General features: G+C 42.7%; 1 protein-coding gene across 9 annotated transcripts in view; it reads right to left on the reverse strand.

Moving 5' to 3' along the window:
* The window catches only part of topbp1 (DNA topoisomerase II binding protein 1), a 73763-nt gene extending 61550 nt beyond the window's left edge, over positions 1-12213 (reverse strand). For 8 of the 9 annotated variants that reach the window (XM_049721509.1, XM_049721508.1, XM_049721503.1 and 5 more), the window contains exons 1-7: positions 11899-12213; positions 11650-11746; positions 11346-11480; positions 11108-11251; positions 10705-10886; positions 9961-10154; positions 9708-9884 (exon numbers count right to left, since the gene is read on the reverse strand). In XM_049721509.1, the coding sequence (XP_049577466.1) occupies positions 9708-9884; positions 9961-10154; positions 10705-10886; positions 11108-11251; positions 11346-11480; positions 11650-11746; positions 11899-11900 (931 nt within the window). In that variant the 5' untranslated portion in view covers positions 11901-12213. The remainder of the gene's footprint in view (positions 1-9707; positions 9885-9960; positions 10155-10704; positions 10887-11107; positions 11252-11345; positions 11481-11649; positions 11747-11898) is intronic. The other variant, XM_049721504.2, reaches the window with a different exon arrangement.
* Between the last annotated feature and the right edge of the window lie 3848 nt (positions 12214-16061).

Genomic DNA, 16061 nt, shown 5'->3' on the forward strand with positions numbered 1-16061 from the left:
TCTGTCTTAAATATAATCAATCTGTCTCTTTCCTCTGGGATAGTGCCAACAGCCTTTAAAACCGCTATTATTAAACCGCTACTTAAGCGAGCAAATCTTGACCCGGACTGTCTCAGTAATTATAGGCCAGTTTCAAACCTCCCATTCATAGCAAAACTTCTTGAAAAAGTAGTAGCGCAGCAGCTTATTGATTACATGGTCGCTAATAATCGATATGACTCTTTTCAGTCTGGTTTTAGAGCTAATCATTCCACAGAGACAGCACTTGCTAAAGTGACTAATGATCTCCTCATAGCTATGGATTCAAATACGTCGTCTGTATTGTTACTACTCGATCTTAGCGCTGCCTTTGACACTGTAGACTTCGATATTTTATTAGGGCGTCTTAAAAGCTGTGTTGGTATCTCAGGGTCAGCACTAAGCTGGTTCTATTCCTATCTATCAGACAGGACTCACCGAGTGGTCCATGGCAATACGTCCTCTGAGCTCTATAATGTTACGTGTGGTGTCAGCAGGGATCGGTACTCGGACCGATTTTATTTAATATTTATATGATTCCGCTTGAGGACATAATACGTAAATACAATATTAGTTTTCAATGCTACGCGGATGACACCCAATCATATATGCCGTTATCGATGACAGATCCGCGGGACTGTAGTAGTCTCGAGGCGTGCCTTGCGGAGATCAAGCAATGGATGTCTCTCAACTTCCTTCATCTTAACCCAGATAAAACTGAGATGTTGATAATTGGTCCTACTCGTTATCAACACTTATTTAAAGAAACCACTATAACTATAGATAACCGTACTATCCCTCAGAGTGATACTGTAACTAATCTCGGGGTAATATTTGACCAAACGCTCTCCTTTCAAAAACACATTAAGAATATAACAGAACCAGGATTGCGTTTTTTCACCTTCGTAATATTGCTAAGATTCGTCCGATCCTCTCGACCGGGGATGCGGAAACTATTATACATGCGTTCGTCACGTCGCGCCTGGACTACTGTAATGTATTATTCTCTGGTCTTCCTAAGTCCAGTATCAAAAGTCTACAGTTAGTACAAAATGCCGCTGCGAGGCTGCTCTCACGGTCAAGAAAATTTGATCACATTACCCCAATATTAGCCAACTTACATTGGCTCCCGGTCCATTTAAGATGTGACTTCAAGGTTCTTCTACTAACCTATAAATAAATCACTGCACGGCTTAGCGCCTTCATATCTCGTCGATCTAGTCGTTCCTTATGTTCCGTCTCGTAACCTTCGTTCGCAAAACGCTAGTCTTTTAGTTACACAGAGGGCCAAGAAAATGTCTGCAGGTTCTAGAGCATTCTCTATTCGGGCTCCAGAGCTTTGGAATGCCCTACCAATGGATATTAGAACTTCAGTAGAAACATTTAAGACACGTTTGAAGACACATTTCTATGAGATGGCCTTTAACTAACTTGTAGTGGCCGATTCGGCCGGAGTTTGTTTTGTTCTCTCTGCCCACCCCCTCCCTGGCTGGGGAGGGGGTTAGGTGGCGCAAAAGCTGATAGCGGCTAGCTGAATTCTCGGGGACCAATTCAAGATGAAGAAACTGCAGCTCAACCTCCTTGAAGACACTGCCAGGGCAATTGAGGGCACCTCCGGCATCCATTTTTTCATTGATTTTCATAATATGTATTACTTGTGCCCTCTCTGCATCCATTACAACCTGGTGATCCTGAAAGGGGGATCCTTCCATCTGTGGTCCCTTCTCAAGGTTTCTTATTTTCCCCTGGCAGGGGTTTTGAGTTTTTCCTTGCCCTTTTGGGAGCTTAAGATCAGGGGATGCTTTGAGAATAATTGTCAATTTTTGGCTATGTGAAGCCCTTTGAGACTGTTTGTGATTTAGGGCTATACAAATAAACTTGACTTGACTTGATACTGTTTACCGTGTGGTTCTTGCAAAATAAGTCAGAGTGAGCACCACTCTAACACAGATGACAATATCAGGCGGTATCAATATCGGAGTAAGTCATTTTGAGGCTATGTGAATTGGATTAAAGAGAGAATGAAGCAGCCACTTATTCTACTAATGTGTCCGGCCATGCTCTTTGACTTGTGAGTGACTGTGTGGATGAGGTGGTGGTTCCACGAACTTCCCCCTTTCCGAATCATAAATGATCTTAGCTGTCCGTAACACTGTAATAAAGCAGTCACAAAGATCAAACAGTCAGACTTATTATCTAACACCTTTAAATTGGTCATGGAAATTCAGCGAATCACTAGCGCTAAAATGTACACGCTAATCATTTAGCTTTGTACGGTCCTTATGTCATCCATTTAAAATACTACCGTATTTTCCGGACTATAAGTCGCTCCGGAGTATAAGTCGCACCAGCCATAAAATGCCCCAAAAAGTGAAAAAAAACATATATAAGTCGTTCCGGAGTATAAGTCGCATTTTGGGGGGCAATTTATTTGACAAAATCCCACACCAAAAACAGTCATGAACGAGCAACAACAGGCTAAACGATAGCAACAACAGGCTAAACGATCGGTATGCTAACATGACAAACACAAACAAAGAGCTGAGAACGGGCCTGACGTAATATATAGAGTGATTAAGGACAACTATTACATGAATAACATGTTTACAAAACCATCGGTGTCACTCCAATTCATTAAATAGCAACAACAGGCTAAACGATAGGTATTTTAACATGACAAACACAAACAAAGAGCTGAGAACGGGCCTAACGTAACATATAGAGTGATTAAGGACAACAATACATGAATAACAGGTTTATAAAACCATCGGTGTCACTCCATTAAATCCATCGATCGTTCTTTGTCAACAATGGGTGCGCGCGGCTGAGGGCGCTTGCACTTCAAAATATTCCACAGGCTCATATAACGATAAACTATATTTCAAATAACTATAATATAAGCCAATAATATTATCAAACCATCCGTGCACTTTAAATCCATTAAATCCATCGATCAAATTCTTCGTCCTTTGTCAACATCGCCGCGCGTGCGCCCTGACGTCAGCCTTGTCTTTATTCCACAGATCTAGTATATAATTATATTGTAGCGTTAACAAAGTACAAGGATAGACGTGGGTTTGGTAAACGGCTCTTTATTAAACAAAACAAACTTCCAAGCGTGTGGCGGCGTGGACTTCCAGACACGAGAGCTCCATGGCATAGGACCGGGCGTGCGTAATGGCCATGTCCGAGCCCCATGCACCGTTCGCGGACAGCCACTCGGCCGAGCGCCGGCCCCCGACTCAGTAGAGTAGGACCGGGCGTGCGTAAAAGCCATAATAGTTTTTCAAACCTTCTATGTCACTCCAAATCCTTAATTCCTTCAAACTCTTTGTCCTCCATGTCACTTAGAAATGATCACCGCTAATGATGCCGGTAGTCCTTACCTGGGTACGTTTGTCCTTTATGTAAACAACCGCCGCGCTGCGCCGCGCCGTGCCACTGACGTCACTTGAAATAGTAATCCATTGGCACATCATGGTTTTCCAAACTTTCTTTCTGCTGCTCGATTACTGTTTTCAGCTGCATATTTTACAACTTGTCAGGAAATCTTTGCCTCAGTTCTCGGACAAAGCTTTGGAAACCCATGTTAGTTGGCATTGTTGTTTAGCGGGTTTTAAACCATTTTGGCACCTGACTCCAGTCGTGCACGGTGCGTTTCTGAAAAGCTGCACCCACGAGACCAAAAGATCAAGGGGGTTCACACTAAAGAGTTAAGTTCAAGTGATAATTGTTTAAAAAGAGAGTTACTGTACGTATTTGTAAACATTAGCCGGCACCAGCGAGACTACAAGATCACTGGGGTTCACGGTGAAGAGTTGAGTTCACATGATAACAACGGTGTAAGAAGAGAGCTACTATGTTATATTTAAAGGCCTAGAGACACCGATATATGTACAAATCAGTTTTAGTTAGCTTATGGGCTTCTAAATATAAATTGACGATCGAAACAACGAAAAGGAAGCTGTTGCTCTGAAAATTTTAATTTAAATTTGCCGCGCAGACGAGTTTGACTGCACCGAGCCGCCAGCCGGAAGTGACGTCTCATGACGTCCCAAGTTTCTCTGCTGTGCATCGGGAGCGGCTAGTGTGCTATCACTCTTATTGTTCATCTTCTTGTTTTATTTTTCCTGTGTTGTTTACTTGTATGTGCGTTGTGAACTCTGTCTTATCTTTCCGGACTCTGCTGTGCATCGGGAGTGGCTAGCGTGCTATCACTCTTATTGTTCATCTTCTTGTTTTATTTTTCCTGTGTTGTTTACTTGTATGTGCGTTGTGAATGCTGTCTTGTCACCCTGGGATAGTGAGAAACGTAATTTCGATCTCTTTGTGTGTCTTGACATGCGGAGGAATTGACAATAAAGGAGACTTTGACTTTGAAAAGTATGTCGAAGCGTGACGGGAGGGGCACAATTCAGAAAACGTGCTCAGCTCGACGAAAAAATGCGATTTAAGCAATAAAATTAAAAATGCGCCTAAAACCTAAACCAAACGCTGCAGATGTTCATTTCTCCATGCGCAGTGGTCAACTCGGCACTCTAAAGCCCCCTGAGAACTTTTCACTATGCCAACCTAACCACAGTGACGGGAGAGGCACAACTCAGAAAACGTGCTCAGCTCGTCGAGAAAATGCGATTTAAGCAATAAAATTAAAAATGCTTATAAAACCTAATCCAAACGTTGCAGGTGGTCATGTCTTCATGTGCCGAGATCAACTCGGCACTCTAAAGCCCCCAAGAGCACTTTCTACTATGCCAACCTAACCAGAGTGACGGGAGGGGCACAATTCCGAAAATGTGCTTAGCTCAGCCCAAGTGAACTGCTAGATTCATCATATTCTGCGTCAAAAGAGGTTTCTGAATCGGATAAAATGATGCGAATATTGCCGCTAGAAACGGAGCTGTCGCTATCATCTGCCATGTTGTTTGGGTTTGTTGACATCCAGATGTACAACTTGTGACGTCACAGTAATGGCGCCGCCAGTTTGGCTTCGTGCGGGATCCGATCGATAAACTGGCATTTCATTTCAGCTTTATTCTTAGTAATCGGTGTCCATTTATAATTTCCAATGCGGCAAATGTGTTCACTTTATACATTCTATCAAATTCCGTTCTAATTGAAAAAAAAAAAAAAGGGATGTCTCTAGGCCTTTAAGAGGCTGGACGACGAATCTTTTTAAGAGCAAGCTTAATGCGGGGCCTTTTCAATAATGAACATATCCACGAGATACATCACACCAGCTCAACTTCCGCACATGCGTAATGACACGGTAATCACACGGGTGCCTGTGTGCACTTGCATATGTCACACTATTTGTAAAAAATAGCCATTCTTTTGTTCACATTGATTTCCCACATTTCCCAGAGAATCATGTGCAACCATGACTCACTTTGGTTTCACTATGCATGACGTCCCTCAGGTTAGTGTAGTGTGGCAATTCTGAAGATAGACACTGCATTCATTGCTTTGCAAGGTAAACCTAATTAACTTACAATACACCTTCTAGCGGCCAACAAGAAACACTATGTAATTGAAATTTCAGCCCACTATTGTTCAAGTTGCTAAATAACGTATATACCGTTTCTACTACGCGAAATTAATTTTTTTGTGGATGGTTCTGGAACACATCTCCCGCGAAAATCAAGGGATCACTCAGGGACGTGCGGTCAGAGTAGGCACGTCCCAGCCATCATGAAAAGGGGAAAAACAAATTCAATTGTTTTTATTATAAAGTCATTTTCCTTTTAATCTCAATAATTTTGAACCAAAATCACTGAATTTTTATAGTTATTTTAAAACCGAAGACGATTCACTCGGAGGAGCCAACGTCTTGTCTGGCCTCCTCTGAGGATTGCGTAATCACACGGCTGCCTATGTTGACAGGCTATGCAGTTAGACTGAACTGCTCTCTGTCTTTATGTCGCTGTTTAAGTGTTCAAACACTGTGGCTATGTTAATTAATTTCCGTAGTCAAGCTGGTGTATAATATCTTGTGTTTTTTGTCATCAGGGCTGAAAACGGCAAATGAAAAAAAAACACTGAAAAGTAGCCAGGGTCTGCCCCCCCCCACTTGCCGCAGGGGCCGCAGCCCCCCCCAATGGGGGCCGCAGTGGGCCAGGGGCCACAGGCCCCCATTGGGAGCTGCAGGGGCCACAGGCCCCTATTGGGGGCCACAGGGCCCACAGGCCCTCATTGGGGGCCGTAGGGGCCCAGGGGCAACGCCCCGGAGGGGGCTCAAGGGGAAAAGCTCCCTGGAAACTCCTGGATTTTGGCAGTATAGCAAACCCAAAACCATCAATTTCAACAGTTTTGTTAAAAAAATATTCCTGCTTGGTGGGCTACCAAGGTGAATATAATAGTCAAGCCTCGGTTTTCGACCACAATCCGTTCCAGAAGGCAGTTCGAGAAACGAATTGGTCGAATTCCGAATCTATTTTTCCCATTACAAAATAATGGAATTATTTTTAATCCGTTCCAAGACTTTAAGTTTTTTTTTCATTTGCGCATTTTTGTCCGATCGCGCAACTGCAGCGCATCGCCGAACGCAACCGTAGTGCGTCGCCGACCGCGCAACTGCCCCGCGCTGGTTGCATTATTGTGACAGTGCCGTCGCTGAAATTTAGAAAATATTTTTGGACTACTGATGTACTTTCCAAAATTCAAGTGGACCTAAGTGCGCAGGTAGCTTAATTTTGTCCAATCGCGCAACTGCAGCGAACCGTTGAACGCGCAAACGTAGCGCGTCGCCTACCGCGCAACTGCACCGCGCTGATCGCATTATTGTGACAGAGCCGTCGCTAATATTTAGAAAATATTTTCAAAGTCCTGATGTACTTTCCAAAATTTAAGTGGAGCGCAGTGCGCAGGGAGCTTAAAGGCCTAGAGACATCCCTTTTTTTTTTCAATTAGAACGGAATTTGATAGAATGTATAAAGTGAACACATTTGCCGCATTGGAAATTAATAGTGGACACCGATTACTAAGAATAAAGCTAAAATGAAATCCCAGTTTATCGATCGGGTCCCGCATGAAGCCACACTGGCGGCGCCATTACTGTGACGTCACAAGTTGTACATCTGGATGTCAACAAACCCAAACAACATGGCAGATGATAGCGACAGCTCCGTTTCTTGCGGCAATATTAGCATCATTTTATCCGATTCAGAAACCTCTTTTGACGCAGAATATGATGAATCTAGCAGTTCACTTGGGCTGTGCTGAGCACATTTTCTGAATTGTGCCCCTCCCGTCACTCTGGTTAGGTTGGCATAGTAAAAAGTGCTCTTTGGGGCTTTAGAGTGCCGAGTTGATCTCGGCACATGAAGAAATGACCACCTGCAACGTTTGGTTTAGGTTTTATAAGCATTTTTAATTTTATTGCTTAAATCGCATTTTCTTGCCGAGCTGAGCACGTTTTCTGAATTGTGCCTCTCCCGTCACTGTGGTTAGGTTGGCATAGTAAAAAGTTCTCAGGGGGCTTTAGAGTGCCGAGTTGACCACTGCGCATGGAGAAATGAACATCTGCTGCGTTTGGTTTGGGTTTTAGGCGCATTTTTAATTTTATTGCTTAAATCGCATTTTTTCGACGAGCTGAGCACGTTTTCTGAATTGAACCCCTCCCGTCACGCTTCGACATACTTTTCAAAGTCAAAGTCTCAAAGTCTCCTTTATTGTCAATTCCTCCGCATGTCAAGACACACAAAGAGATCGAAATTACGTTTCTCACTATCCCAGGGTGACAAGACAGAGTTCACAACGCACATATAAGTAAACAACACAGGAAAAATAAAACAATAAGAAGAACAATAAGAGTGATAGCATGCTAGCCGCTCCCGATGCACAGCAGAGTCCGGAAAGATGACAGTCAACCAGGCCACTGTGAACACGAGCACACAGCAGGCACGCACTGTCCGGTTCGTGGATCCTATCAGGCGAACGCAACCCATCTTGTCGTCCCGCGAACAAACGTACGCCAGGAGAATAGAAGGCACGGCTGGGCGAGCTGGGTTGGCCGCAAGCCTGGCCCGACGTCTCCGCGCTGGCCCCTCTTCTCTTTTCGTTTACATTCACTGAAGCTAAACGCGTACAACTTGAGACGTCATGAGACGTCACTTCCGGCTGGCGGCTCGGTGCAGTCAAACTCGTTTGCGCGGCAAATTTAAATTATATTTTTCAGAGCAACAGCTTCCTTTTCGTTGTTTCGATCGTTAATTTATATTTATAAGCCCATAAGATAACTAAAACCGATTTATACATATACCGGTGTCTCTGGGCCTTTAATTCAGTCCGATCGCGCAACCGCAGCGCGCCGGGCACTCACTGTCGCATTGCTTTAAGAGCGTCTTTGTGTTCCGAGTTGTAAGATGACGCTGCTCTCGAGCGATGCCCATCTGAAGCAGTTCCTGATCCCGTACTACTTCTCCGCCCCCCCATATAAAAACAATTTTCTCAACGAATCTACACGATTCACGAAAATGATACTCGGAAAAACACACGGAAACCGCAGATCCGCGGAAGATTCTCATCCCTGCGTTATCTGTCTAACGTCGTGTTTCTTTAGATCAGGGGTGTCAAACTAATTTTTTTCGCCGGCCGCACTGTAGTCATAGCTTCTTTCGGAGGGCCATTATGACTGTCAACCCAAATAAGTTTCTGAGCACTTCATATTATATATACAGTAAAAGCTACAAAACAAATTGACGAATAACACGTTTTCAAATTAGACAACTAAAAGTTGGTCAAATATTTAAAAAAAAGATATTATTAGAAGTGAAGACAATTTGCAAATTCTAGTAATGACACACGAATTTGATGCACAATGTGTCTTCGCGGGCCACATAAAATGATGTGGCGGGCCGTATCTGTCCCCTGGGCCTTGAGTTTGACACCTGTGCTTGAGATGAACAAAACGGCTTTGAAAAGAGATCTTACGGAGGCTACGAAAAAAGGTTCTCCAGCCTAATGGCAGGGGGTGCTCATGATCCCGGGATGCATCATGCGTCTACCTGTAGAATAAGAGATCTCCAGTTCAAATTTACAGTGAACAACTGAGGAGCAGTCGTCCATTTGTTTCGTTTTACATTCGTTTTTTTTTTTTTCCCCCCGTTTTTACATTTCGTTTTACAATGGAGGATTACATATCCAAACGATTTTCAACTAGGGATTTTCGGTCGAAGCAGGAGGTCATCAGTAAATGAAGACCAACTCCGGAGTTAAAAGGTTTGATTCGGACAAAGGGACTTCGGAACGAAGTGGTACACTCGATCGAAAACGAGTTTTGGATTTCATGTGCTTTATTGAGTGTTTTTATGTGTGAAAACTGCTGATATGAGATTTTAATAATTTTAATTTTTTTTTTTTTTTTAAATTTTAAAATAGTTCAAATTAAATAATGAATAAGCCACACTAGAGCAGCTTTCCCCAACCTTTTTTGTGACACGGTGAGGTGTCGTACAAATTTTACCGGGGGGGTGGGGTCGGAGGGGGGTTGACATCAGTGCCTCCCCAGTCATGAACCTCACCGCACGTCACTGGGATCACTGTACTGTATTTTCTTGTCTTTGTGGTTTTATGTACTATTTTAGACAAAATTAGACAAATTGCTACGGAACACAATGGCTTCGCTTCTCGATGTTGCATCGAGATCCAGGCTTCTACTGTAATATCAGTTACGCAACGCACGAACTGACCTTCCTTCTTGCCGGAGCCGGAGGGCGTGGACGTATTTGGCCGGGTGCTTTTGGAGGCGCTGTGCTCCACAACGTAGTGACGCTCGTCCTGACTGGAGCCCTTTTCGATGCTGTCGAAAAGCCAGCGCAGAGACACGCAGTACACGTTCCATTTACGCGCACACTCATACTTCTGACCTGAAAACACCAACACAGAACACAATGAGGAGGGTAAAAATGCCCACAAATAACAGCAAAATCATCTCTGACTTGCCAAAGGGTTGGCTGACTATGAGGTGGGTACACTCATTCATTTTGAGCTGGCCCGTGTAGCGGCCACCGTGTTGCTCGCACAGACGTTGCACTTCTTTGCGTTCAATGCTGGAGAGACCCGTCACAGTCACGGTGCAGCCCCGGAGCACTGGACACAAGTGCTCCTCCATGGGCAGATCTGTGTACCTGAACAGACTGAAGAGGGGGCAGATATATTTGTGTATTTTTTTGTGTATAAAGAACTTAAAAATAATAGGTGCAGTAAATGCTAAGAAAACATGCTTACGAGGCACAATTAGTGCTTTCTGGAAAGCCAGGATCATTGCAGAAGAGCAACATGACAACGACGAGACATTGACGAGAGGGAACTTGGCATGTTTAATGACAAACTTGCCCAACTGTTTAATTTGGATACAGAAGATGAGGACTTGGACGGATTTTCGTATGAATATCGATTAACAATGATGTGAGTAGAGTAGAGTACATGGTTAAAAAGTAGAATAAAGTACAACCTAACTCACTCATGCATGCGCCCTATAATGCAGTGCGCCCTATGTGTGGTTTAAATACAAAATAGACCCCGCAATTGAGTCTGCGCCTTTTAACCCGAAGCGCCTTATGGTGCGGCAAATACAGTGCTAGAAACTTAAGATTTCCATGACAGCTAGATGTATTGCTCACACAAAACAATGTGTGATAAACCACGAAACTGCAAATATAACGCTGCTGGTTTTGAGTTTTTGACCTGTTTTGAGACTTCTCCCAGCATGCTTTGACCCAGGAAGGAAGCAGGATGGGTTTTCCCAGGTTGGCGGCCACAAGGTACTTTTTGCTGCCTACTTCGCCGGCAATAAGGTGGGTGACAGACACATTGAGATCTAGATAGACGCGACCGCCCATCAGCTGCACCAGATCCATCACCTCAGCCTGCAAACACACACATTAAGATAAATTCACCAAAATAAAGTGATAAATATAGAACTGATACAAAAATAACATAAAAAAAATCACATTGTCTAATTCGGTCTATTACCATTTTCATTTCACCCAATTTAATATCATGTAATTTCATTATATCCAAGTATACCTGACATACAACTCGCCAATTATTCTGATATCCACTTGGGTTTAGTAAAGTGATGACCAACCCGGGCTGTTTTATCCAGGCTGGTGCAGGAGATGGTGACGTTGACCATGGCCATGTTGTAGACCGGCTTATCTGCTTTGGGCACACAATGCTGCTGCTGCAGGCAGAACACCACCACCAGCGGACTCACAATACGACACCCGAGCTACACCATCAGACAAAAAAAGAAGGACCATAACATCCAAAAGTCCCAGGTATGTGGGTGTTAACACTTCAGACAATGTGAGATGGGATATTACATTCTTGCAGTGCTGGAAGGCGGGTGTGTCAAAGTCAGTGAAGATAAACAAAGATTTGTCCTTTTGGTCCATCTTTAACACAGCATCTTCATCAATCATCTTGATGTACTTTTCAGACTGCAGTTCCATAATAGCCTGAAAACATTTGAACACCAAGATCACATTAGCCATCTGTTGTGCATTAGTAAGGTTACAAAAATTCTTGGAATTTTCAAAGTTGTAACATTTCTATGAAAATTAAATTAAATTTCTATGAGAAATGTCCCACCCCGTTGGAACCCTATTAAGTCAGACAACTCTTCACCTCATAAGCTTTGGCAGCATACTCTGACATGTGTCCTTTACTTCCCACAAACTTGACAATGAAGCCTTCAGCATATTCTTTGGACATAGTGGACAACCTAAAAGAGACAAACAACCCGACGAAACATTTAAGGGCACCATTTAATAGATATCGGGTGTAATTTGATTGTGTTTAAAGTGTATATTTTAACAAGCAATATAGCTAAATAACGGGATATCGAATCAAAATGTTAATGATAGCTCCACTTACATGGAGCTTACGCAGTCAACCCACTTACCTCTGACGGGGGCTCGAAACCGTCCAAAAATTATAAAAGAGGATAATTCACTAACTGTAACTGTCGCACAAAGCCTGCGCAAACTTCACAAAAACCTTACTTGAAGAAAGAACCAGTTAGCTAATATACTAACGAACAACTTCGTATTTGATAAAATATCATTTTAACTCATTTGTACTGGCGGGTAATTCGTCATGAATGTAGCGAATACATTGACATTTCTTCTTTTTTGTCAATATCCGCATTCTAAGTTAGCCTTGTTATTCGCGCCTCTACGTCACTTCCCCCGGGGTTCCAAGGTAATTAAACCGTAAGGAAACATTGGACGCACGAACGTCTTGCAATTAGGTAAATTTGTATTATAGATCATTTGTTGGGAAAACAAAATAGGAAATACACTTTTAATTCGATCCTTTGTTAAATCACTCACGAAATTGTCACGTTCTAAAAGTATTTCTTTCTTGCCAAATTCACAAATACAAACAATTCAGGCAAAAATTGACAGAAAATTGCACAGTTTACACAGTAACAAGAAATAAGAGAAAAAAAATACATAAAGTGAAAACAATATAATATGAACTAATAATTAAACAAATAATGTTGAGGGTCTTATTCATGAAGAGCCGCTTCGCCAACATCATCTTCACCGGCAGCTCCCTCTTTTAAGTATGTGCCCTGCGAGCATTTTGACGTCTAATGGACATCTATTAGACGTTTATATGCTAACCTGACGTCTCGGCTAAAACACGTCTAAAAGTCGTCTAAAAGTGTAACAAATATAGACGTTTATGCCATAGACGTCTATCTAAAAGACGTCTAATAGACGTCTATGTAATAGACGTCTTTTAGACATCTATGCTATAGACGTCCTTTAGACGTCTACTGGATAGACGTCTATAAGACGTCTATTAGACATCTATATGTGAAAGTTTCTTTTTAGACGTTTATTGAGCAGACGTTCGAATGATGGCTAATAGCTATTAGCGCTAATCGCGCTAATAGCTAGTGATCATTTGAACATCTAGACGTCTATTCAACATTGAGGTTCTCTTCAATACATTTAACCAGTGATCCTTACCTTTGTGTAGTTCCAGGATGTTGTGAAAATGTATTTGATTAGTGATGGTCCAGGGTGTGAAATTTTACATTTTTTAATACAGAAATAGGTTTCAGTAACAGTCATACCTACATACAGTACATACAGTTACCTGCAGATATAAATACACCTTTTGATGGTAAAATTAACCCAAATTATAACTGAACCTAAATAAATACATTTTTTCAAACATTATCCAACATCACAAATATAAATGTGCACTGTTTTTAAATCATATGTTTAAAAATGTAAAACTATATATAGAGTATTAAAAAATGGGGGCTATTTAATAGAACAAAACTACTACATTACAATATAAATATATACGTATTTTATGTAAGACATATCAAACAAAACAACCAACTCGGCGAAACACAACAATATGAACATCACTCTCTCGTGGGCTTTTGATAGCCCCCTTTGCAGCCCTGGAGCCCGTTTTAATTTTAAAGCCATTGCATTCCTTGTTTTATCATCCGTGGCCTCTGTCCGTGTCGCCAACAGCTTCTACAAAGATGAACTTGATGTATGTTAGGGTTTTTCAGATTATCCTTATCGTATGATTATGTTGGAATGCAACCGGTAATAAATAAGATAGCTGTCCCATCCTACAAAACACCCCCTGATATGTTTTGACTAGAGCACAAGGGCTTCCTATTCAGCCTACTCTTCCCCCCACTCTGTTTCTCTTAATAAATATGTCCTTGCAGTTGGGAGAGTTTAGACCTCTATTCGAACATCGCTGCACGCACAGCGACGAATGGACTCTCCACCTGCAGGTGTCTAAAAGGACTTGCTTGTCTCTCGTGTGGTTCTTGCATAATAAATTGGAGTGAGCAAATCTCTAACATCTTGGTGCCGAAACCCGGGATCCCTCATACCCGCTATCTGTCTGACGAAGAAGGACGTACTGCATTGTCGACAAGCCAGCGTCCATTAGGAGGACCTGGAGAAGAAAGTCCTGGGAAGAGAATTCTTCGCTGGGCCAGCATCTTAGGTCTGCCTTCGTCTGACAGAGGTGGATTGACGGGACCCGGCAGTGCAACGAACCAGGGGACAAGTAAGTTAAAGGCCTGAAGTTGTGTGATTGTGTTGTTGTGAAACGCGTAAAACGTAGAGGTGCACGAGAGCCAGCTTGGGTTCAAGTCCCAGTGGAATGAACATGCTAAGAAAAGCAGAGCTTCTTTTTTGTTCATCGAAGAGGTGCGTAGACTCTTCTTTGTCTGTTCTTCCGAGCTGAGGGATCTGGCTTGGGTTAGAGTCCCAGTGGAAGGAACGTGCTAAGAAACACAGAGCTTCTTTTTTGTTAATCAAAGAAGGGCGTAGATTTTTCTTTGTATGTTTTTCCGGCCAAAGAACAGCTTGGGTTCAAGTCCCAGTGGAAGGAACGGGCTAAGGAAAACAGAGCTTCTTTTTCTTTATTGAAGAAGGGCGTAGATTCTTTCTTTTGTCCGTTTTTCCAAAGCTATTTGGGAGGGTTTTACACCCATCCCTGGATAGGCCTAAAAAAAAGCGCTGGAGTTTGTGTGATTGAGTGTGTGACTGGTAGGATAAATTGACTAAAAAGCAGTTCTAGCATTGATCCACGGCATTAATACAGGCTAGTAATTTGTTGAAAGGTCAATTTAAACCTGCATTGAGGATACTCAAAGAAAAAAAAATTTTTTTTGAAAAAAATTGTAAAACCTTAAACTTCTAAAATTAAGATGGGAAATAAGAACGGTAAATCTCTTGCTCTGCTCTTCCTTGAGATGAGAAGTTCATGGCGAGTAGATTTTTTAATTGTATGCAATACATGCTGAAGTGAAAGAAAATGTATGGAATACAAGGAAATTTTCATTCTCTCAGAAAATTCTTGAAATACTTTCGCACAACGGTGGGTCGTAGATAGTTGTGATTTACTGCTGTCGTCGTTCCAAATTTCCAAAAGACATTCCGTTTCGTCTTCTCCCCAACCTATGCCGCGTCCAGGTGCCGTGGCAAAACTTTGAACGGCACATGCTTCTCTACGTTTACTATTAGAACCACGGTCACGACCACGACTTGGTGCTGCCATAATTTGGATTGTATTTGGATTTAGGTCTCTACAGTTTTGTTTTTGCGCCTGCAGTCACGTGAACAATCTACGGCAGTCCAAGGAGGTTACAATACAGTGCAAAAAGGCGAAGTGAACCCAGTGCGCTTTCACAGATTAGGTGTACTGTACCATTGACTTTTTAGCGAACCGTACTGAGACCACCTCCTGAGGTGGTCTCAGTACGGTTCGTTTTAAAGGGGTCTGAGTACGGTTGGCGTGTTCACATATGCACAAAAAATGCTGAGTCATCGATCTGAGTTCGTTTAGAGCACATATGTCAGAGTTACGGCCCGCGGGCCAAATCCGGCCCGCGAATTGATTATCTATGGCCCCCTGGATGATATTGAATTACTATTAGAACCGGCCCGCAGGCCACAGCCGCCCGCTGGTGTTTTGCACGCACCAACACTACATTTCCCACAATGCAACGGTAGCCCGCGATGTCCCTGCAGCTCGCACAAGCGGCTTCATTATTCATCAGTAGTCAGAGCAGAGTTCAACTTTCTGATACCCTCCTCCTCAAAAATGGCTAAACGTAAGGTGGACGCTAAGAACAGGGGTTTTCAGGCCAGGTGGGAGGCAGAGTACATGTTTACGGAGGTAAGAGGCAAACCTGTGTCTCTTCTGTGTGGAGAAAATGTGGCTGTAATGAAAGAATTTAATTTAAGAAGGCACTATCAAACGTCTAAGAAACACACAGACAAAGACAAGAAAATGGAATATGAACAAAAGCTACAGAAGGTGGAAGAATTAAAACGAGGCCTTAAGTCCAGACAGGCTATGTTCACGTATGCTAAATCGCAAAGCGACGCTGCTGCCAAGGCTAGCTTTATTGTGGCAAAAGAGATCGCAAAATCAGCCCGGCCCTTTGCAGAAGGAGAGTTGATCAAAAACGGGTTTTGAGCCTCAGAGCCTAACCCCGAACATTGATGAACTTGTACAAAAGATGAGACACCTCTAAG

Source organism: Syngnathus scovelli, chromosome 5 (assembly GCF_024217435.2).
Source record: "Syngnathus scovelli strain Florida chromosome 5, RoL_Ssco_1.2, whole genome shotgun sequence".
NCBI lineage: Eukaryota > Metazoa > Chordata > Actinopteri > Syngnathiformes > Syngnathidae > Syngnathus > Syngnathus scovelli.